Source organism: Acanthaster planci, linkage group LG18 (assembly GCF_054643075.1).
Source record: "Acanthaster planci isolate LZ-2023a linkage group LG18, COTS_SCS, whole genome shotgun sequence".
Taxonomy (NCBI): Eukaryota; Metazoa; Echinodermata; class Asteroidea; order Valvatida; family Acanthasteridae; genus Acanthaster; species Acanthaster planci.
Window position 1 is genome coordinate 13,046,762 of NC_141794.1, and position 25,561 is coordinate 13,072,322.

At 39.6% G+C, this 25,561-nt stretch overlaps 2 protein-coding genes across 10 annotated transcripts in view; one reads left to right on the plus strand and one right to left on the minus strand.

The window, feature by feature from the left end:
- The window catches only part of ift52 (intraflagellar transport 52), a 44,960-nt gene that overhangs the window by 12,766 nt on the left and 6,633 nt on the right, over positions 1-25,561 (minus strand). For 3 of the 5 annotated variants that reach the window (XM_087148810.1, XM_087148808.1, XM_087148809.1), the window contains exon 1: positions 5,067-5,138. The exons of the other annotated variants lie outside the window; for them this stretch is intronic. In XM_087148810.1, coding sequence (XP_087004936.1) covers positions 5,067-5,123 — 57 coding nt within the window. In that variant the 5' untranslated portion in view covers positions 5,124-5,138. Of the gene's footprint in view, positions 1-5,066; positions 5,139-25,561 lie in introns of those variants that run through there. 5 annotated transcript variants of the gene reach the window in all.
- The window catches only part of LOC110985681 (serine/threonine-protein kinase Sgk1-like), a 40,889-nt gene continuing 15,616 nt past the window's right edge, over positions 289-25,561 (plus strand). Inside the window, exons 1-2 of one of the 5 annotated variants that reach the window (XM_022246871.2) lie at positions 289-446; positions 21,817-22,069. In XM_022246871.2, coding sequence (XP_022102563.1) covers positions 22,001-22,069 — 69 coding nt within the window. In that variant the 5' untranslated portion in view covers positions 289-446; positions 21,817-22,000. Of the gene's footprint in view, positions 451-3,715; positions 4,275-12,460; positions 12,683-21,816; positions 22,070-25,561 lie in introns of those variants that run through there. The other 4 variants (XM_022246875.2, XM_022246874.2, XM_022246872.2 and 1 more) reach the window with 4 other exon arrangements.

Genomic DNA, 25,561 nt, shown 5'->3' on the forward strand with positions numbered 1-25,561 from the left:
GAATTGACTAATCTATGTAATTTTACGCTCTAGACAGAAAAATAACTCGTGTCTAGTTCTGCAAGAAAGGTGAGGACGTAAACTTCCATGGTGGGACGCGCTGATCAGAAAGAAGTGATTTTGTTGAAAAGGCTTTTTATTGGCTTTCCATACATTTTTTATGTCAAAGGTTACACATCATCACCTGCGTGCACTGTTAAAGATGTTTACATTGGATATTTGCGCAATTGGTCTGTTTCCAGACTCCAATGTGTCAAGTTATTAACGCGTATGTTACGTTTCCGCCGTCCAGACAGTGCTGACACCTGCTCATTTGCCGCGGTTGACATGTGAGCAGGTAGATCGGTCAATCGGGGAATCTTCAAGTTGCGCACCAATTTTACCGATCTCTTGAAGCATTTCACGTACAAGCTATCTGAAGATACTATCCACTTGCAGAGCTACTCGTAAGTAAGCTCACTTTTTGTCATTTGTTGATAAAGTTATCTAATGGATTCCTCTTTCAAATTAAATGCATGCCATGTCGACATGATTTTCAGTGCACGATGTATTGTAATGATTGAAATTTTCCATGCGTAGTTACTACTACTAGGTGCCTAGGTCTGTGGATTTGCGTAGCTGGTAGCATGTTTAAATTAATTTTTTTTTTAAACGAAACATATAAAATGCCATTAGCCTGAAGATAAAAGAGGGCGCTATTTTACGAGGCTTAAATTTTGTCCTTTTTTTACACAAAGTACTGCAGTCATTGTATTGGAAAAATTTAAACCAGTGTTGTGGGATTTTTCCCAAGGCCAAAATCTTGGAAATTTAGGCAAGCTAGGCCTTGGGAAATTTCACGAAATCTTTGGATTTTTGCTGGTGTAACTTTTTAGATCAATCATGTCAATAAGTGTATTATTTACTCATTTCTTTATTTCTCAATGAACAAATCAGGTCAGGTGTAACAGGGACACCAAAATGTCACACTTTTGGACCCCGAATTTATAGAATGACCCATTTACACTTTTTTGTCATTTTCCAGTCATGATGATTCATTGTAAGTGGCACAAGCAATAAAAATTTTTGCAGATGGCCTGCCTTAATATAAGTGTTCAAAAGAAGTAAATTACTGGCCACCCACAGCCAAAGAATTGAATCGCATAAAATAAATGGTAACCTACCGGTACATGTACGGTACTTGCCATTCACCTCAGGTTGCGTGAGAGGATCATTACGGAAAAGCGATTGCAAGTAAGTCTTCCGTGTTAGATTTTAATTATGGCTTTTGATAGCACATCAATATATTAATTTTCATCATGACATGATAGACTTCCTTAGAGGAAATAGGACAGGAGTCAAGATATACCAGTAGCAGTAAGTCTTGAAGGCCCTGGAGACAAAAATAATTCTGTTTCAGGTACTGGATCCAACCAAGATTCATGCAGAACTGATTTTTTTTTTATTTCAAGAATGAAACACAACCAAAAAACTTGTCTATACAGGTGTAGATGGGTCTCTGTTTTAAAACCCAGCTGAACACAAGATCCAACAGGTGTAAATATCTGTTGGATCCTGTTGACCTCATCTCAGCAGGGTTTTCAAAAATGTTGGAATGACTTTGCTGTTAGAACAGTTTCAAGTGTTGGATCTTGTTTGATTGAGAGGCCTCTCCTGAAAGTGGCATGCTCTGGTCTGCATTTTTGTATCCCCAGATACATGTATTCCCTATCCACTAACATTCTGATTAGGAGCCGTACGGGTAATGTTGTCACTCATCACATTTTACAAATTCATACACACGTGTACTTGTAAGTGTGCAAAAGTATCATCCCAGTGCAATACAGTACTTTGGACTAAAAATTGTGGGAAATTTGTTTGAGCTGAGGTAACATTTGGATGTTGTCTTAATACACATAATGAAGTACATTGACATGCAACTGTTCAGTTACTACTCCTAGTATGTGAAAGATACATTTACAATGTACATGTATGTATATGTACGTACGGGTACCAACATGCCTGTAACCGGTATGTACAATCTTTACTTAATATGATGACTTCCTCACAACAATGAAACTTGAACCATGTTTTAAAAAGACATCACAAGTTGCATACATGTACCGGTCGTAGACTTACATACATGGGTGATTCCAGAAATTAGGGGTCCATTTATTTCTTGTGCCTGTTACATATGACATGATTTTCTAAGTTCAGAACACATTTTTCTTATTTCCAAGAGTGATGAATTAATGCAAATTACCTGCCAAACAAATACTAGTACAGGTAGTTTGAAATCAATTCCAGTGATATTGACAAACAAAGGTCAGATGTAGCTGGAACACAAAAATGTCACACTTTTGGACCCCTAATTTCTGGAATTACCCACATACATGTACATGTGCATGTACAACTGTACATCTGTATAATTTTAGCCATAGTCATACTTTCAGACATGTACATGTAATCTGTAGTCTTAATTACAGTGAGAGGTTTTGGATTTGGCCCATGAAATCCACCGTGGGTTTAAAAATGAGTTTCATGGATAGATTACAATGATCTCCCAGGTGTGTGGAAACTAAAGTGTGAGGTTGAGGACTACATGTACATGTAGTGGGGATCTTCAGCTTTTTCTTGAATTTTGCAGGTTTGGCTTGTCAACCATTTGGACTTCGTCTATGGAATATGGTATTTGTTCTGTTAAAAGCAGTAACCTAAATCTCCCTCACGTACATGTGCCTGTGAAATCAAATTGAAATTTTAAGAGGATCGTTTGGGTAAAAGCTTAATTTCAGTTAACTTTGTTAGATGCAGTGTTAACATCTTGATACTGTGCTTGCTCCCATAATACACTATTGATACTGACTGGACCACGGTGTAGTGTAGAGAATATACACCGCTGGGTTGATGATCGAGCCCAGAAAAGTGCATTCTGACCTTTCAGCAAAATGCATCCAATTTCTTAATGATGGAAGAGATCCCTATGGCTCAATCATTTGCCCGTTGGTTGCAGGCTTCTTGCATCAGTCCAAGGCAATAATGGATCTTCTTCCTAAAGGCAGCATTGTAAGTTCTGGTATACTTACATGATGTACTAGTTCTTCCTGGATAAGATTGGAATACCAGCTAGCAATATTGACTTCCGGTAACTACTTGGTTGACAGTTGAGTTATTCATTTGGGAAATTCACTGCCCAACATTGATTGGTTGCTTAAGTGATTGCAGTGCCTTGGAGTATAAGGTAAAACATGTTAGGGTGGATACTCATCACGAGTAACATGATTTGACATCTTCAGTCCTTCGATATCTACTGGTAGCATACATGTGTACATGGATGTACACTCTACATGTAAGTGTCTTGAATCATGAAAATAAAATCATTCAGGCCATGCATGTACACGTGTGCAGATTTGAAAGAACATGACGGAGGTGTCACTTGTAAGTCTAACCTTTGAACCCCCATGTGAGATTTGGCTCGAGAAGTGTTTGTGTGTTGGCATGTACTAGTACCGGTACCGAGATCATTTCAGGAAATGTTTTAAATTTAACGTAAGCTACCGGTAAACCTCTCCATATAAGTTGGAAATTCCCTAGAGTGGGAGAGAGATTTGACGCATGCATAGGATAGCAGCTCATGTTGCCATGGTGATCTCCCTCCCCCCACTATGCCGAGTTAGGCAGGCTTAGGATGGTGACAGTGAAGATTTTGATGCAGTCGTCTTACTCTCTTCATCTACCACATATCAAAGCAGTAGTCTCTTATTCTACGGTGCACACGCAACATACACGTACAATTGAATCTTTCAAGTTTGTCACACAGTATCCCTCCCCCGACGTTTACGGCAGGCTTTTATCCCTCCTTGTGTGACAAATGATTGAAAGCTCTTTGCATTCTGCATGGCAGCAGCATCACAAGTGAAAGGTTGGTGACATGATGCGACTTGATTATCAGCGGAGAAAAAAGGAAAATCAGTAGTTTTCTTGCCTCTGTCACCCTCATGTTTTTTTGCTCTCGATCGTCAGTGACAGGAAAGGACTATTGTGATCAGCACGACTGCTTCCAGTACATGATCTGCATACTACAGGATCTCTCAACGACAGAGTGAATAGAATCACACGAGGGAGGCCTACATACTGTACATGTACTGAACGTGTCTGTACATCAGGTTGTTCTGATAATTTGCAGGTGGATGCATTCGATCTGTCATCTTAGACAGTAGGGGTGTGTCCTGTGAGTCTGGCCAGTAAAAAAAGTGAAGAGATGCACATTCCGTTTGTGTCTACAGTTGAAAAGTGTAAGTGCCAATTACCAAGGTTACAATTTACCTTCTTCATTTACAGGTACACGTAGTTTCCTACGAGATATCACTCATCGAGTGGTCATCAGAAATACCGATATGCATCACCTAAAAAGGCACTGAACTAGATGCACCAAAATAAAGAACAAAATGAGGAATTTGGTCTTTGACAGTCATCGAGAATGTTGAAATTGATGTCAGAATCATGACCCTGTCTTTACGGTGAATCTACACCTTTTGTATACATGTGTCACTCGCCAGGTTTGCTGAAAAATATGTGTACAGTATATTTCCGTTACAGAGTTGTAGCAGTTGTGATGACCTGCTGTCCTGGTGAAGTTAGTATTTTCTGGTGTTTGCTGTGAGTTTCCATTGTGCTTCTGTAGGCTAAAGTCCACAGTTATCTTGTGGACTGATTCTAGATTTTAGAAAACTCAAAGTCTTATTGCTGAGGTGTACAATTTGGTTAACCACTACTGCCTATAGTGTGCTCAAAATATTTTGTGGTATTAAATTCAAGAACTTCCATACCACACATTACATGTACATGTAGAACCCTTATGGTTTCTAAAAATGTACATAGTATTTTGCATTATACACCCAACAGTGGTACATGTACATGTATGTACCGTATGTACAGCTAATATGAAAAAATTCCTGTCAAGAAAGTTACTTTGAAGCTTCTTTTTCAACTTGTACAGTGTACATTACAGGTACATGTAAATGTACATACATGTATTAATTAATGTTAAAACACAGACTTGTGAAACCCTGTTGGCAGTACGATACCTGGAGATGTGGAGGTTTCAGAAGGGCATTCAGCAATCCCAGAGTTCCGTGCTCCATTGAATTGGTTGCAGCAAGTTGTCCGTCATACACAATTGGATACTTTACAAATGTGTACACTGTGCTCACTGTACTAATCAGGATGCGCGTATGCATAACGCATGTTGATAGGTAGAATATCCGTACATGTACCAGGGATGAGATTGACCAATGATAAAAATAGCTAAAAACAGCTGGAAAAAGACATAAAGCTGAACTGTGAAAATCTCCTCTACTTATGTACACAGCCAGTGAGGAAAAAAAGCTGAAATCCATGACACAAAAAGCTGAAACCAGCTGAAAAGCTGAGAAATCTCACCCCTAATGTACTCGTATCTCCCACAGTTTCTTTGTAAAGTGTGGTTAATCTGTAAAGCAATCACACTGTACATGTAAATGTACCGTACATACATGTATATGTATGTAGCTACATGTACATGTATGTGTAAAACAACTGCCAGCATAAAGGCTTCAGATTAACAACTGAATGAAATCTTTAAATGCATACCGTATGCACACAACGTTGCTGCAGTATCCCCTTTAAACCCTTGATAAGTTTGTGTGCGGATGGTTCTGATATTACATAATTTGCAGTTTTGAATCGTTTCATGGACAGGTGGATTGGGCAATTCAATGACAAGAATATGTTGAGTACACTGTACATGAAGTCTGACTCTAAAAAGTTTACTTGATGTGTATTAGAGGATAATATCGCATAGAATGGAATGTATACAATGTACGTGTACTGTATTTAATGAGGATGTTAAGCACTGAAATTATGTGAAAAAACTGAAAAAGTACATGCAACTCGGAAGATCCGATGAGTTTGGCTTCCTGTACTTTTCAGGTTTAATTTGACAGTCACCTTTTACATGTACATGTATACTAGTACTGTAGATGAGCAGTTGCTAATGACCAAAATAGATCTTTGAAATTTTGGAGCTTATTTTTTTTATCTAGTGATCTTACCCCGTACATACATGTAATATGCACCTTTTAGAACTTTAACCTCCAGGGCATCCATGAAAAATTACATTTTAATCGGAGGATTCCTGACTGTTTGGGTTCCAAAAGTAAAAAAAAAAAAAGATTGCATTTACAGTACAAATTTATCAGATTAATAATGTGGTTTGCACAAGTTAATGTACAGGTAATGTCTGTAAGTTGGCGTTTCATACTGTATACATGTACATGAAACTCATTGAGCAAACAATGTGTTGTTTAATAGTAGAAATACCGGAACAATCGGTACAGTACACACGTACATGTATGTCATAAATAATATTGATTGGCAGCAAATGTGGTCTTCCTGTTGTCGTACAGTAACTGTCCGTATTGCTTACATAGAGTACAAATGTACTGTGCTCAGCTTGATTCGCCACATCAATACACTGTATCGTATGTGTCCTTCAGGTGTAGGTCTCTAGAATGTGTTTTAACTCAAAGATCTTTTTTGTAAACCTGAATGAACCACATGTTTGCTTGTTGGACCATTGCTCATCCTCCTGGGATGAAAATGATGGTCACCATTCCCTTTTAGGTGAGGGTGCTCCTGGACCATTCTTGCCCATGATGAGTGCTGTTGACAGACTGATACACTTTGAAAGAGTGTCCATTCAGCTGGACATTCCTACATTCACTTTTCATTTCTTAAGGGGGTACATGTATTGTAACTTGATTCTTATGAATAAAGCAAAAGTTACACATTTGTACATGCACCAGTAGTATCTCAGCTTCTTCTTGTAGTCCAGCAAGTCTACAAAAAATGGAGATCTATGCATTATTGCTACTGTTGTGTATGATGACCAAACATCTGGGAAGAGTTTCCAGACATACAAGGCGACATGGAAGTGTTTAATTAATGTACCGTACATGAAGCAGGAGCCAGGCTGTAGACAGTGCCATCATAATGCAGACTTTAGTGCATCATTTTTCCCTTAGCCCTAAATTTCCATCATGATGAACATGTTTGCCAAATCAGCAGTCTCAATCTAATTCATGTAAAATTATCTTCAATCTAAATGTCATTCAGGGCCCGTCCATCCATGAGGAAGTTTTGTCTTGATATCTTCCAGACGTGCTCATCTTCCTTGTCACTGAGGATGGTCGGCCAGCGTGGCTTGCTGACGGCAAGAAAGCTTTTTTTATTCAATTCCTGCTGGAGAAATCGAATTTCTGGCTTGTTTCAGCTGCCTGGGGCAGTTGTGTAATGAATGTGCTATGCGTTTAGGATTGCGCCTCATCGTGAATAGATGCGGTCATTTAGAGAGTGGAATTCAGGCCACATTCAATTTTGGAGATCTCTTGCATACATGTACATTGAATAGGTTTTAATGAGACATTGTCTACAAGTGTACCTGATCCAAAATTTCACTGTCCAATGTTCTTACCATGTGTGTATATCTTGTAAGGCAGAAGAAATTGGAAGGATTTTTGAGTTCTTGCACATGTATGTTCCAGAATTGAATTGGAAAAATCTGTTAAAAAAAATCTTCTGGAAATTGTGAGTCACATTTCATGATTTGTTAGTTTACATGTACCTGTTTACTGCAGTAATTAAAATGTAGCAGAAAGGATCTGCAAACTGCATGTTCATGTAACTGACTGAATTAATTGAATACTGTTTTTGTAAACAATTATAAATTGTACAGGTAGAGAAAGATTTGTATAGTGATGGCAAGAGAAATTTTGCTCTGCTTAAACAACAAGCAAATCATTCTGAAATCACTCAAAAAAAATTTACCGTGGGCACTGCAGAATTGTCAAAAATCATTTGATACAGTAAATTTGATACCTGTGTATTTGCTGTTCAAATAATTGCACGGTTAGACAACTTGATGACTGCATTCGACAGGAAAAAATATGCATCTGTCGTTTTTCTTGGATGGATGCATTGTGTACATTGACTGGCGCAGTTCCAGAATCCCAAGTGAGATAAGACCTTGATGAGAATTGATGAGACAGCACAAACTGCACACGTTATCCATGGCAGGTTAGCATTATTCAAATTGTCACAGACCCTCATGGCAGGCATCGCTGTATGGCCATCTGATATCACTGCATGTATACCGTACGTATGTAATTGTATTTTTTCTTGTGTGGCTGCACAGCATTAATCACTGGTCAGGGACAATTAACATCAAATTGCATGAGCTCGGGTTGAGAACTCAATTCTCTCAACTAAGATACCCCATGCAAGCTTAGCTTCAATACCTTACTGGTACAGTTGATCATATTTTACTCTTTTTTTCACCCATACATGTATTTGTCCTTTTTTGCCCCTTCTTGTTTGGGCTATAAGGTGCCGGGGTACGGTACGTGTTATCTACTCAGACTCAAAAAAATGTTTGGTGTGCCGCGTTTCTGAACAATTTGAAAAAAAACCACCGGTACCATTAAATATCTACAGCCAAATTATCCTTTCTCTTCCCAAATTGAGGTCGTCTGGTCCAGTAAAATTAACACAATATTATTCACCATCCGAGAATTTTTTTTCTTCTTTTTAAGATAGGATTGAATAATAATAGTGGTAGGACTGTTCCTACTTTGTGGAGAAAAGCAATCTTGCTTTATGTGATTCACTTGGTACATGTACAGTATCTACATGTACATATTGCACATTGTGAGAGCCCTGTAGACTAAGCCATGTCTATAGGCTTTCCCTTTATGAAAATGCTCTAGAGGGAGTTTAGGTTAAAATTAGGAACAGTCAAGGAAGCCATGAAAAAATGTGCCCCCTTACATGTATAAACTGTGGGGTCCGACGTCCACCCTGCTCCCACGTGGGAGTGAGGCGGACGTGGGACCCCACAGTTACGGCAAGGGGGTAAGAAAAATGCAATTAAACTGATGACAGTTCAAGAAGAACAACCATCATCTCTGAGTGCTTTTCAATGTAAACCTACAGTATACAGTTGTACATGTACTGGGTGTACCAGTATTCGATTCACTAATATGTACCAGGTATTTACAAGTACACACTAGTACTTGTGTGACTTTTAGCAGTGCATATATACATGTACATATACCATTGATGATTGCTGTACATGTACATGTATTCATTATAACCATGCCGGTATATGTGCATGTACGTATGTAGATTCATGCACATGTACAGCTGTACATGTTTGATGTGATTCACATACAGGGTACCGTGGGAGACTCGGGCCGTGTCCGAAACAGGCTTCCAGAGCTACGGCTAGGTCTATTGTCTACGCGTCTCCACGCATTTCCAACGGAGCGAAGACCTAGACCTAGCTCTAGACGAGATTCGGATGCAGCCTCTGTTACAATTATAGTCTCAAGTGGATCCTTGGCCTCAGGTTTTGCTTTCGTTTCTGGGAAATACATGTAAATGTGCAACCTTTAAGCATATCCAGTGTGAAAGTTCAGGTACACTCCATGCAGTATAAGGCCATTGCAGTGCAGCTCTGTTGGTTGTTTTACTCTGAATGTTATGGCACCATAAATGAAGCTAGCCAGCTCAGAGGCCATGGAGGAAGATTTACCTTAAGTGGAAGAACAAACTGTAAGTTCTTGCTATAGGCAGGGATGAGAGTGGATTGCATCTAAAGCTGAGTGTCTTCTTGGAGCTTGTGAGCATTATTGAGCAGAGCCTGAGACCTTCTTTGAGATGTTGCTGTATTTCTTTCTCACAGATGTTGGCAGCATTTGAGTGAGTGGATCACAGCTTAAGACACTTGCAGTGTTTGTTGTGATAGTTTGTTGAATATTTTGCAAAATTGGATAAAGTTGAATATGAAAAAAAAGTTGAAACTCAGTCTTCAGGTGATGAGCATGTGAGTTGTTTCATTAACAAGGAAAGGTTTTTACCAAATCACCATCTTCCTTGAAGAGGGAACATGATGTTTCCTAATTGTTCCTACAACTCTCTCTATAAATGTAGATCAGCGATCTGAGAATTCAGCTTTTTATGTTCAGATATTGACCCTGAATTTCAGCTTTTTTGTACACCTGGTCGGTACAAAAGTATGGAAACTTTTTACATTTCAGCTTTTTGCAAGCTGTTTTCAGCTTTAATTTAAAGTGGCCACTCACATCCCTGGTAGACTTAGTAACAGGCTCTCATAAAAGAAGCTGTCATCACGAGTCTCACAAAAAAAGATTCAACTGAAATAGTCTTTGAGCTATGCATTTCCCTCTGCACAGGGGAATTGTAAATGTACATGCTGTATTATCCGATAGGTTGCCCAGATAGGCATCCATCTCAGTACATGTATATCCATATTTAAATGTTCTTTGTTCAGAGAGGTGTATTTAAATGTCAGGATTTGACATTTGGTCAAAAGCAAATTTGCTGTGCAGTGTGGGCGGGGGATCAAATTTCTCATTTAACATGTACAGTACACAAACGTTATCAACGACATCTGTATTCAAATGTTGCTTACTCAAGATGCCAGGCTAAGTTTATCACATCACAAATTGAGAGAGTAAAACGGGTGAGGAGGTGGACGTACATGTACATGTACCTGGCCTGTGATTTGAATTATGTAAGGCTTTATTGACTACTGTCTGAGTTGTTCTCCTTGATTTGTCTGCGACTAGCATACCCAGTACCAGTATGGTGAAGTCCTGAGGCCCATGCTTTATGTACTACACATGTGCTAAGCATGTGGACTCATCAGCTGCTGGATCTACATGTAAATATTTAAAAAATGAGCCATACACATATAAGCCCTGAGCTGGTCCAAGAGAGGGCGCAATTTTCCTTGGCAACGCAGGCTCCTTTGGTAAGAATTGCACTTCACTGGTTCACAAATGACTATGAAATCCACGCATTACGGTCGCATTGCTAAAAACAAAATGACCACATGAGGTCTTGAACCTGAATGCTTCATATCCTTGACATTGATGGTTTTAGCCATCAACATTGGTCATTTATTGGTTTCACGGTGCAGTAGCATCCAAATTGTTGAATCAGTGATCGGTAAGATGTGATGACCTGCTTTAGAAGTGTTACCCAAATAATGGGTATCAAATCACAGGTGAAACATTTAGTGATAATCTTCCCTCTGTCAAAAACAACTGCTATAAATAACCTCAACTATTTTTGGAGTAAAAGCTTTCAGTCAGTCTATGGTGTTTATTTGAGTCATTAATTATGTTTTGTTGCCACCTGTAGTCAAGTGCAAAGTCTAGGGTAAAACTCAATTTGCATGTGGCTTGTGGGTAACATGTATGTATCTGTGGTAAACAGATTGTCTTTCAGAAGTTCCAAAGTTCAAGTAATTCCGGTCATGCATAGTCTGTGTTTATGTACGTGTAATCTGCATAGGAAGGTTAAATTTTGATCACATTGTAACTTATTTTCATCCTGACTAAATTCAAAATGCAGGGGAGCATTATTACGGATGCAGCTCTTGAGGAAAGGGGTCATTCCCAGTGAATACAAGACAGTCATGATCATAACAATGTATGAAGATTTAGGCTACAATGTACGGGGGAGGAGGGAGGAGGTATCAGTACACATGCACAGGTAGCTGTTGCAGACTAATTGAAGGAGGTTTTTGTGAAATTTGACATAGTGTCACAGTCAGTGTTAACAGGCTTGTCATTTCAACATGTGAAAGTGCGATACCAGGATATTGTTCCAGGAGGTGGGGCCAACATTCTTTCTAGGGGGTGGTGGGGATAGGAAGGGGGCAATGGGGGACAAAGCACTCATCAGCGATAATCCTGGGTTAATTTCAAGTTTTTTTGGTCTTTTTTTAAGCAAACTGGTGATTAGCATTCCCTTTCATCTCTTTTATTTATCTCTTCAGTATTTTGTCTTGTCCCCCTCCCTTTTCAATTGGGTGTCACAAGGGGGTTGCCCCCTCTTTACACCCATCAGTGCAACATGTCCATGTCACTCAGAGTACCAGTACAAATAAAAATCCTTTGAAATGCAGAGACAAAATCAGTCTGTCTGCAGTATTTGACCTTCCATCTCATCACTGGCCCCTCCCACTGATGAGGGAGAGGTGCATGTAGGCCCTACAGGCTACATGTTCATTCCTAGTATACAGCAGACCATTTCAAGGCCACTGTACATGTACATGTAAATCTCATGACCTTAATTTAGGACAAAAAGTTAAGTACTGCGTCTTCAGGAGTCAAACAGAAACCCACCACAGGGTTTCAAAGTGTACCTCATCAACCAATGAGCATTGATCTGAGGTCCCTACCCATTCCCTAAGGGCCTATTTATTAACTAGTTATTGTGGAGAGTGGGGTTGCTAGGCTTACTACACCCCACATAATCACTGTTGATTCTGTCAGCGATAGGGTAATAAATACCTCTAATGCAAACACATGCTGCTGTGGGCAACAACCACTGACCACTGAGTGCCTTGCTGAACTTTGCCTTGTATGACAAGGATGTAGGTGAGGCTGTACATGGTATTTGGAATAGGAGGGAAATGCAGCAGAATATTCCTGATTCTGTCAGAATTAACCAGATCTGAAATCCGGAACATTTGAAGTGGGACAGTTTTCTGTGCTCCTCATATAATACCGTAAGTTGGACAAAATTGTCGGTGTTCTAGCCATCTACTATACGTGTTGCCCTACATGAACCAGTACGTATGTACTTACTGCTTTCTTGTACATGCCCATAAAAAAGTGTACCTAATATTTTGCTGACAACAGACGTGTACTACATGTATAAGGTTGACTGGGTAGCAATGAATGTGGCAAGGGTGATTACATCAGTCTGCGTGCATAGACAGAACGGGTCTGCATCAATAAAAGAGACAACGATTTGAGGGAATTTGACTGGTTTGTGTAGACAGGGCACCATTGTGACAGTGTGTACATGTTGTAGACAGTAGATTCATAAATGTATCAACTAGGATATGATTGACATTGGAGAATATAGGCAGAAACAACTGGCAAATACCAGATAAGATACTTTTATAAGAAAGTTGTTTTTTGGACTGCAGAGTATTCTATTGAGACTTGAAAAGCGTTCATCTTTGGCATGTATTTCATTGCAAGGTTAGGCAGATGGTAAGTTGTATTTAATCATCACTTTGTTGTGCACATTAGATTCCTGATTTAAATACAGTACATGTATTAAAGTGATAGAGGAGGGGAGCGGGTTAGCGTAGCAGTTCTTTCCTCGCTTTGCACCAATGAGGCCCGGGTTCGAGTCCCGTCTTGGCCCAGGCTTTAAGTGCATTTGGATTCCAGTCCATACTCGCTCTCGCAGGTTTTCTGCGGGTACTCCAGTTTCTTCCTGCCTCTAAAACTGGACTTTCTTCCTAACTCCGTAATGTGATGCTGATTAATTAAGTGTATGAATAAACGTACAGTTATTGGCGTAAATAGCCTGAGTTGCTGAAAGCGCCATTAAAACAAAACAACAACAACAACAACAAGTGATGGAGGATATGGGCAAAATATACTTTCATTCTCAGTTAACCATGTCATACCTCCTCAGAAATCGCTTCATTCCACAACTCGGTCTCAACTTTTCCAAAACAAAAGAGATTGTCCTCACAATGTGGTGAAGGCCTGTAGACTGAAGGATTCAGAAAGCTCCCTGGAAAAATGCTTTAGAAATAAGAGTGAAATAGTTTAATAGGACTAGGGCCTATATGCAGAGTCTTTAATATGTGATTTTGAAAGCCTTGGAAAAGCATCAAAATATTTGCCCTGACCCCAAGACTCAAGGTAAAGTCATTAGATATGACACACACTGAGCAGAATCCCTGCTACTCTGGTCATTTTTCATAAACCCAGTCTGATTTAAGCATCACCTGAGATCAAGTGCCCTCTTCAGCCATGGTCAATTTACATTCTGTGGTGGGAAGTAGGGCCTTGTTGATGAGTGTCGTCTGTACCACCTGGCACAATGCACCTTGCTCCCTATGGATCGACTTCATACTGTGCATGTACTAAAAATACATTTAGCTGAAAGGTTACACTGACAGAAAAGCTGGACTTGTATTAAACTGTGAGTAGTCTCAGTTAAACTACAGTTGTGCTACCGGTACATGATTACCATTCAGAAATTTGCGCCAGTTCTGCTTCTCTGCTTAATACATGTACAACTTTGGCCTTTGGTTGTGCTTACAAAGGGTACGATCTGGTCTGATAAAGTTGGAATTTCTTGGTTTTAGCAGAAAGTTGTTGCCATTTACTGTAACAATGAGAAAATGGATCTGGTTGTGGAAAAGAATTTTTTTGACATGCAGGTACGGTACTGGCAAACACTTAACTTTTATAAGATGTGTACATGCATGCATCCTTCACGGCTATGGTAAGAGTACAGCTGTGCACATGTATGCCTCAGGACGAACAAAAACTTGAAGATTTATCCATGCAATAATGTGTTCGTGTCTGATGCTTTGAATTTTTTCCAGTGTCTGTGCCCCTCCTCCATTGCGTCTGACAGATCATTTTTAATATTTGCCCCCTCTAGTCATCTTTTCAATGCTGACAGGGTTTGAGTAAACACAACTTCGGCAGTACCTGCACCAACGGTACACAATCCTATTTTTTGGCAAACACCGAGACTAACAAATTTGCTCAGTCTGCGAGAGTCCTATTCTAATAATGCATACATGAACATGTAGGTATGCACGCCTTTGCTCTAAAAGTGGAAATGTCTGCACCTGTACCAGTGAAGCCGACAGACAGCTGTATATACTGTACATGTAAGCAGAGTAGAGATTGGTATTCATGCAAGTAACACCCGTGACTCAGAGCATCGCTGCTTTTAAAGGTGTTTTTGAAGGTGTCGAAAATTCAAACTGAGGTGTTTGTCACTGTCCGGTGGCCGTGAATGAGTGGTTCTGTTTCTGAGGAAAAGAAACACTTGCAGAGTTTTTCTACTGTTAGCATTGGGCTGCATTCATGGCTTCAGGTTTAATTTTTGCACTGTAAAGAGATGAAAGCTGCCGACAGTGTATGTAATATGCAAGATCTGTAAACGCTGCACAGCTGTCCATCACAGTATTTGTTGGGATAATGCACCAGTATGGATGGATACTTGTATTGTCAAGTTTGGGAATCTGTCTAATTATTGTGAAGAGTAATAAGGTACAAAAGAGTGGCATACTCATTTTGATGAAGCAGGCTTAGCATTTCTAGGAGAGGGCACTTTTCCCTGTGCTCAGGGGAGGTCACTTTGAATCAATTAAAATCAATGCATAGCACCCAGAAGATTGCCGAATTGATTGGTTTATTCATATTTTTCAGGCACTGCTGTGTTTGACTTAAATTTATATTGGGCACTGTCGTTGCACTATATACACATGTACTGGTGCATACATGAACATGTGCATGTGGATGTGCAGATTTCATCATTGAGATGTAAAGTGCATGTAGGAGTTGCAGATATCACACAATGGAGACAATTTAAAAAGTGTAATTTTTTCTAAAACAATGTACAAATCAAAACATTGCCTTTTTAGTTATCAAACTGGATGGATATCACAGCGCCCATGTGCATGTATGTACATGTATTGATGGGTATTTCATGCAGTATCCTTGAAACCTGTTTACCTGAACATGCAGGTCCTTGCATTTTAGGTCTGAGTAAAATACAGTACATGTGTAATGCCCGTTTCCATGGTGATGTGTGATGATACCAACAGATTTGCAGTAGTTGATCACATCAGGCTGCTTGTGTGGGAGTGTTCAGGCACAGTTTCATCAGTGGACCTGTGTCGCTGCGTGATGTCATGTTTTATTCCCACCAAGTCTGTGTGACGAGCAGCTGCTTGCAATTTGTTCGACTTGAGAAGCGCTCGCAACGCCGCCGCTTGCTGAATTTCAGTCCTCATTTGTTAGCCTTCTGCCCTTAAAATAAAATAAGCACTTTAATCTGGTTGGCGTGGCCATGAAAATTGACACAGTGTAATTGGATTTGTCATGAGGGCTTACAACTGGAAGCACAAAGTATTAGTGCAAAGCCTTATGACGCATTCAGTTTGGTTACAGTGAAGACATTATTTGATACTTTTACTCACAAAGCTGTTTGCCTTCTCAGAAAATCCCACTTCAGCTTTACTGTTTAATCTATCATTTGTACATGTAGTCCATGCGTACTACTGGTAGAACGTATAATAAGCATTCATTGTTGGCAGAATTTGTAAGAGTCAGTATCAGCAACTGACAGAAATGTCAAGCATTTAGTTGGATTTGTTGGATTCGTGGGCTATTTTCAGACATTTTCCATGAGTACCGTACTTCAGGGAATTGTATGTACCAGGTACAAGAAGTACGTATGGTACCTTACAGTTCATGTATGTGGGTCTGGTACATGTATGCAGGGTTTTGCACTATTCTAAATGTAAATTGTAGAATTGTTAAAATCTGTGGCTTTATTGTGAGTACATACATGTATATCACGTAAAGCTGTGTGCATATTGATAGCAAACAATCAGGAGTGAATATAAATATTCCTGACTTTATTTGTGAAGTGTCGTATAGCATCTCATAGGTGATTATTGCAATGGAAAATAACACTCTCCTTAGGGTTTGGGACATAAATGTGAAAAAAACTCATGGAGTGAAAACAGTGGGTTATGTACCTGTTTGTGAAATGGTTGTCTGAGGTTGCACTGACCAAAGAATTAATTTCAAATAAGACTACAATGTGTGACATTAACATACATGTACAGAGTGGCAGGTCCTTTCCTTTACATGTACAGTCCAAGATGGGGTTTGTTTTGAAAGAAGATGTTTTGGATTTGACGTGGCATTGGTATGCTCTATTCTGTTCGTGTCCATTAGCTTTTTCAGAAGTGGTTAATTAGATTGCAATTTTAAAATCTTCCAGACTGAAATCTGTTCAGTTTCAGTAACAAAGAATATGAAGACATGAACATGAGCTGGTATGCTACACACTACAGGCAATCACTGGTGTAATTTTCACAGAATTCAGGCGCAATACTTCTCATTGGGGAATAGCGTAACGCATATGAAATATGTGGCCGGCTCTGCAAAAAAAAGTATTATGTCAGACTTTTTGGAATTTGAGTATGTATGTGTACATTAATCAAATTGCTCACATCCTAAGCTTTCATTTGATATACACGTATAATTCATCCCAGTTGCATTTTGCATTTTGGAGTTACATGTGTTTGCCATTTAGATATTCATACATGTATACCAGGCAGTTTAATTTTATCACATGCCCTTTAAACATAACGAACAGAAACATTAAACTTAAATTAGACACTCTCTTAGTTTTCCTTAGCAACAGAGGCTTTCTGGTTAAGCAGTTGGCCTCAAAATATTTCCAAATATTTTAATCCTCGGCACATGGAATGGGCCATTACACATTTTTGCATTGCGCAACTTAATACACCTTTTTGCTTAGCGGGTCACATGTGTGTATTTCATGCAGTTCTGCCGGCTATCAGAGCCGATGCCTGTCAGTCTGCTGTAAAGAGATTACGGTATATTCTGAAATGGAAAAAATATCCATTGGGAAATCACAGGAAATTTGGTGCAATCGTCAGATGAAGCTAGGATGTTAGTGTACCCTTATGAATATAAAATAGCTGTGACTCGTGAGAGTGACTTGGAGGGTTACAATTCTAACCTACAGAGGCATTGTCTAGCTGTTAGATAAACGGATAGTGTGAGAGATGTTTTGATTTGTGGGCACTTGAACAGCAATTAGGGTTAAATTGTAATTGATTTATGCCCATGCAGGTTCCATCAATTGCCTGTGATAAGTTTGTGGTGATACGGTAGTCATGTATTTGTACACTACATACGCGCACAGTGTCCCTAACGCATAGTACCAATGAACTCTCAATAGAGGAATTTACAGCATTACAGGTGTCTGTATGTTTTTCTTATTAAAATTTTCCAGGGACGTGACACAAGAGAAGGTGTTTTCTTTTCTTGAATGAAGAAAATTTTCTTGTGCAGTTATGAAAAATTTTGCTGGTTGCACTAGATACATAAACATTTGGCAAAATTTCCTGCCACCTTAATTGATCCTAATTTGGCAAAAGTATTAGAAAACTTCCCTATAACAAGGTGCACGAGGGCCTACATGTGCACGTACATGTCAGATCTGCTGGGGAAGGGGAAGGGTGAAGATTTGAACCTTTCTCTTGGTTGGGCTGCAAGTAGGAAAAAGGAAAGACAGAGACAAACACCTTTGTAGACTAATCCGATTAGGCGCCCTAACTGCGGTGGCACTGCACTCACACACACATTCTTCAGCTTGACGCGCACGTGCATTTGGCAAATCACGACACCCTGTTGGTCGAAGAGGCATGTAATGTGCATACCACCTGTCCACGAGCATTGTGCCACCGCAGTAATGGCTTCTTATTCTGGTGGTCAAATTACACTGTTCCCTCTCTTGATACATAGAATACATGTACATGTACTACGTACAGTACATGCATACACCATACACGCTGTACCATACTCCGTACATGCGTATGTACTTTCGGTTTTATGTACTAATTATACCCCAAAGATGGAGCTGTCATCAGCTTTAAACTTATTTTTGTGCGGCTGGCAACCTTTCAGGTGTTACAAAATCACGTCATCATGCCGCATGTTTTTGCGTAGATATACACCTAATGAGAGAAACTACTGTATACTATTGACTGAAGTGCTTCCAAAACAGTTCTCTGGTATATGTGTAAGTACCGGGGGTTGTACAGTATCTAGAAACCAGACGTTTTGCATGTTTGACAAAACAAGCCAAGACAAGGTAAAACAATGTACAAATTAAATGGATTATACAAGATGGCCACCATAAATTTATACATACACACTGTACAAGTACAGTTGTATACACCAGCACATGTACCTGTGGATGATATGAGTTTAAGCTTCCAACACAAACATTGTGTACATATACATATAGGCCTATGCAAAACCTACATGTACATGTAGTACATGTACATACTAAATGTATTGTACATACACTGAAGTGAATATATTTTATTTGTACAAGTAAATTAAATTTACTGGGAAACATCACTTGTCTGTTACATCTTAGATATGCTTTTCTTGCCTTCATTCAGGAACCACTCAAAAAGAGCCAAGAAATAACATCATGCCCTCTACTTCGTTTCTTCTGTTTCATGAATTTTTGTGTTCACCAAATACCAAGTGTTGACCTTTAAGTCTGTATAAGACACTTCACTTATGATGATATTTTACGGCTATCTGTCCATGAGACCTAAGGAAAGGGGAAAGCCATGTCCGTGCTTGGACTCACTAAGAGCAGGCAATTAACACGCAGTCACTGTGAAACTGGCGTGCCGGAGGGAATACTGTTGACGCCTGGAATGGGTTAGACTTGATGCTGGGTCAGTGATTGGAACAGTTTTCATGAGGAAGCTGTCATGAATGGGCATCCTCTTGCTTTAAACAGCAAGGGATATTTTCTGTCCTCTGCTTTGGACAGCCCTGACTTGAGTCTGCTGGCTGCATGCTTTGAGTGAGAATTAAAAGATGGAATGTATAAAAAAACAACAACTTCCCACATGATGTCCAGAAACAGTCACAATCATCTCAGAATGATGCAGTTGGATTTGTGGAGGTCTGATAGCCTTCAGGATTTATAAAGATACATGACCAGAGAAGGCTTTATTTCCACACACTAATTGTATGTACATTTTACTGCAGATCAGTTACGTATGGTGGGGAGGTATTGACATTTTAATGCTCCTACAGATGATGTTATGTGCATGTATACATTGTAAGATTCCACCGCACCTTAAAGTTAACATCTTGAGAAGAGAACACTTCATTGTTTCCTCTTAATTTCCATATTGGGGCATACAGGGAATACAAGTACATGTACTCATCGTACAAAATTTCCAAATAAACAACCCTTACACTCTTAGCACGGTTCCGGTACATTCATAGATGTACCGGTGCAGGTACATGTATGTGTATACATACATGCACATGTATAGTTACTCATACAAGAATCCTATAGGCCTAATCAAGTACTGTACTTGTAGCTTGCAAGTCCAGCCTCTCTTTCAACATACCGCGGTACCTGTACGTACATGTATTTGTACAGTATGTGCGGTAGGCCTACATTACATACTGTACATTATACACCGTACATACGTACATGTACATGCAGTGGTACATGTTCGGAGGAACATTGATAGACTTGTACCAAGTTTAGGTGAGTTGGAGACGTAGAAACATGAGTGTTTTGTGCCTAATGGGGTTGTCAGACGTAAGAGCACCTACAAGGACCTTCTCAGTTTCATGCAACAGGGCAGGGAGGTACTCAGTTGGTAAGATGGGTAAATGTACCTGGTTCTTCTGCTGAGGGAAAGTGGTCTTAGAGGAGCACTTACTCAGACGGCAGTTAAAAAAAAGTCCTCTGAGGCATCTTTCACTAGTCTTAGGATTCGTCATGCATACAGTGTACATGTATCAATTTTATTTGTATTCAATCTTTTCAATTACTGATGATGTTGTAACATAAATGAAAGTACCGGTACTGTCAAATTTCAGCTCTCTTGATGACAGCTACTGTATTTACTAGTACATGTATGTGACATTGCTGTTTCGTTTAGACAGGTGCACAGATACGTTACATGTACACATGTAAAAAACTGTTGTCAAAACTGTGCACAGAAATGACTCTACATGTACAATGGCACTGTGTGTAAATCTTCCATTGTATGATACATTCAAAGATGACGCCTCTTTGTACCAGTATACATACGTGGACCAGACTTGGAGAAAACAAAAAGCCGTCAGTAAGCATCAGAATTTCCCATATATCAAATTATTCACAGCTTTTTGCTGACAGGTGCTGCCAGAGAAGAAAGGACATTTCAAAGAGGAAAAGAATTCTCAAGGGTAAATGTCATTGTCAGCGTTGTTCTGTCACCGACACACTGTAGTCATGAAACATCTTGATGTGATTCTGAGGAATAGCTTTCAATTAATGAACACCTGAGTCTGATTGGTTGTCTGAAGAGAAGGATATATTACTTTTTTTTCACCTGTACATGTACATTTTACACGTACACTTAACATGTAGGCTGAATAGTTTGTGTATCTGATAAAGAGAAAAGTGGCGGAATAACATGTTATGGACTTCTAATTCGATAGACCTTAGTTTCTTCATGAGTAAAGCGAATTGGCAACATCCATTTTGTTTGCAAGTAGTTTATGGCAATTCAAACTTTTATGCATTTTAATGTTCGAAAGGATTGAATTATAGTTTGATAAGATTGAAGCAATGAAAGCTAACACATGAAACACATACATGCACCTGTACAGCAACATTAAAAAATAACATTACAAAGCTTAATTGGTTGGGATAATGTGAGGCGTACATGTATGTGGTATTGCAGTGTTATTACAGATATAACAAGTCGCTTTTTTTCATACATGACACCAGATATTAACAGTCTTTTACCCTACACATGTACGTGTAGCTTTGCGAGAAAACATTTTTGCTCCCAAGTTTTATATCCTGACTTTGCCCTTTTGTAGCACTTTGAGATGAAACAGCAGTTGTTACATGAACTTTGTGTACAGCTTTGAAAAATCTACTATTTATAACTCTGAGGGAATTTCAAACAGGCAAATCTTGATAAGTGCAACGTTCCCAAATTATCCTTTGAACGTTTTTGAAGTGGGACCTGTTCACCACTGTTATCAATGACAATGCGAAATCTGCAACATTTTTTTGTTTTAATTGTTAACTTTTGGCTTATCATATGACCTTTGACCCATTCTGTAGCCATGACATCTGCCAAGTACCGATAACAGCAACAGCACTTCACTCCCTCCGTCCAAGGTCCTAAAATCTGCACTTGATAGCGTGTGAGCTACCACAGGACTGCTTAGTCGCATCACCAAAAAGATTCAGTTAGACGTGAAACAACATCAGCTGGGTCCACGCGGGACTGGACGAGAAAGACAAAATGGCTGCCAACAGTACTAGCGTCCATGTTTCTGACACTCAGACATGGGAGAAGAACAAGAAAACCACAGTGAGTATGCTGTATCAGGCTAATGACAACATCATGGTACATTTAGGTGCGTGTTTTTTATTACACGTGTATGATTTCAATTGAGCCATGGTGGACTTCTGTTAAACATTGAGAACAGCGCTCTTAGAGTTTGTACTAAAATCCTGGGTACTATTTCAAGCCTTGGAACTCCCATTAAATGTTTAAGAGAGAGTTTAAATTTTGGATCAGCTGTGACTCAGTCAAGTTGGCACTTGATGGATGTGCTGTCTTAAATGTAAATGAGTCACATCTGGTGTACTGTTTCTTCTTAATGATTCATGTACAAATGGATTGCAATGCGCACTAGGGTGTAGTGAATTTCAAAGAAACTGTGAATTTTAAGTTCTAAAAAGGCAAAACTGATGTTCTGGCAATATCTTTAAAGACCTTCCACCTTGTAAAGAGAATCATTAACATACATGTACATATTTCTGTTTGCCGTTACCTAAAACAAGATGGAAAGTTCTCTTGAAATGTGCTGATTCATGCTGAATCAGCACTTTTTGGTTCCTTGCGTGTACATGTAGCCTTTCAGTTCCAGTTTTGTTTCCTTGGAGATGTTCATGGAAAGTGCACCGTTTTAGTAAAATCAACCAGTTCTTATGTACACACTATTAGATTTTTCAACCCCATTTTCACCCCTGTGTTGTTTCACACTTGTTTCGTGTGAACCAAGCTTATCAGGGTGAGTTCAACCCGGAAATGGGTACAACAAATTTTCGACCTGGGTTGAGAAATCTCAGGACACAGGATTGAAATTTTCAATTTTAGTGACGGTGTACTGGTGCTGTTTCTTTTCAATGATTCATGTAAAAGGATTGCAATGTGCACTAGGGTGTAGTAAAATCAACCACTTCTTATCTGCACACATGATTGGATTTTTCAACCCCATTTTCAACGTGGAGTTGTTTCACACTTACATGTATATGTATTTCATGCGAACCAAGCTTGTTTGGGTGAGTTCAACCCTGAAAAGGGCACAAAAAAATTTCAACCCGGGTTGAAAAATCTCAACCCAGGTCATGAGCAGGGCCGAGCCAGTTCAACGCGGGTGGAAATCAATCTCAGGGCTGAAAATTTTCAAGTGTGAATCGTCGTCAGTTTTCAACGCTGCGTCAACCCCGAGATTTGACTCATGTGGAAAGGCCCGTAGGAACATTGTTTAGTGACAGCACCTGCCTGCCGTCCAACATTGACACCGCAGCAGTCTCCCCTAACAACTATTACTTAAGCTATTACAAGTCCAGGCCCTTGTTATGGGCAAATAAGAAGTGATGTCACTAACATAATCATGGAATGAAGTGCCGGTGTGTGTATGCCTTCCTACAAGTATCAGCAGTTTCATGGGTCTGTTTACCAAATGGGAATGTCACAATACCCGGAGAAGATATCACTCTTTTCTTTTGTCTTAAGCAGAAGCATCCCCACGTTGGTTGAAAAGAGCCGTGTTTATTTTGTTGGTACTGTAGCGATATGACTGCAAGGCTTGCATTTCCTAGTCAGTCGTGAACCAGCGATGCACAGTTTGTACCAAAGGAGCCTCTGTTGCTCAGGAAATAGTGCCCACTTTTGGTACAGCTCAAGTGTGTAATCTGATGATATGAGCATCATTTGTCCGTACATGTACCGTACATGTCCACACATGTACATGTGCACACATGCACATGTCCACACATGCACATGTCCACACATGTACCGGTACATGTCCACACATGTACATGTCCACACATGTACATGTACTGTACAATGTACATACTGCAAGTAGCAACATCATTGATGGAGAAAGAACAGTGTTTGTATATCTACCGGTAGCAGGGGAGAAAGTACTGTAGGCCCCTATCATTGGCTATAAACTGGCAAGCGCTTTCCATTCCACCTTCATAATAACAATACATAGGTTGCAAAAAGTGCCATCTTTGGATCATGTATGATGCCAATAGATTAGCATGTGATCTAAAGGGCAGTGTTACAAGGACTTGTATGTTTACTTCTTGTATCTATCTTATTTGCATGAAATATTTTTGGGGGATTAGTTTAGGTCCACAAATTGAGCTAATGAACTTTAACTATGCTAGAGGGCACTCTGTGTACTTACTGCACATGGACATGTACCAGTGCAGTACGTCACACCCATTAAGAATGTTACTAATCCAACTTTAATCCTCTCTATTAAACTCCCAGTATATCTGGTTAGTTATGCAAGTGTTGTGAACCTAAAATAAATTCACTTTATTTAATCAGATCCTGTATTAAAACAGGGTGCTTAGATCTTCTCAGATAGGGTTATTTATAGACCACCTGCGAACCAAGGCTTACATGCACAAGATGACTCATTCTCTTGCTTCACAGTCCTTTTTTTATCGAGAGTACCCAGCTGGTGTAAAAATAAAACTTGCCGCAACGCCGACGGAAATTTCCTATTTTGGTCTCGTGCTAAGTCGGTCGAGTCACCGGCTTTTTCCCCACTTCCCTTCATTTTGGTGAAGGGGGCTATATTTATTGTGGGAAGTCTGCTGTCGGAGAGATACATCGTACATGGACAGAACTTGCTGTGAATATCTGGAAGTTGGAGAGCTTATCAGCTTATATATTGAGCGCATAGTGGTTTTTTTGAGGGAATGACTTTTGGTGTTGGTTTTAGATGTGTATTCTTCAAAACACCAGCAAGCATACTAGATTCCTGATGATCCCCATTAGAAATGTCAGCACCAATGAAGAAACAGCAGATAACTTTGAAGTACATGTATCTACTAGTCTGCAGTGAGCAGGTGCTTCTGTTCCTTCATTATCTTCAGCAGCAATCTGCAAACACCTCCAATTTTTTGGCATTGTGAAACCTACTACATACGGGAACATGCTCGACGTACTGATTGGATGCATAACATGCACGATAGAGTAACAAGAGTGTAGATGCACATGTAGCTGTTCTGCTCAGTCCAGTTACTTTACAAATATTCAAGCAGAGAAGTCTTGAGCATCTTGTTAGGGAATGGTTTTCTGAATTGAGCTTGAGGCATAAAAAGCGGACATCAGGGTGTGACAGACTAGTTACAGGAAACTGAGTCGCTGAGCCACATATCCAGCAAGCCATGATCATCCCAGACATCAGCAGTCGAGGCATCCAATAACGTGGATTACTTCAGAAGCAGTTTGTCCTTCTTTACAAGCATTTGTAGACTTACACGGGTACATGTACATGTGTACCGGTTGCTTCTTAGTTGTAACAAGCAGGTTGTAAGTCAACACTTCTATACACTTCAACAGCACCAAAGTCAAGTGATCCAAGCTTTCTCATTTTCTGGAATTGGGCATTTCTGCTGAAAAAAATCATTTGATTATTGGAATACACTGGTCCAAATTTTTGGAATATTGTGGCCTGACTTTGGTACATGTACATGTAATACGCAGCGGCTTCTGAATACTATGATTGGAACAGGTGACAGAAGACTGGTTTTACTGTATGCTGCTTGA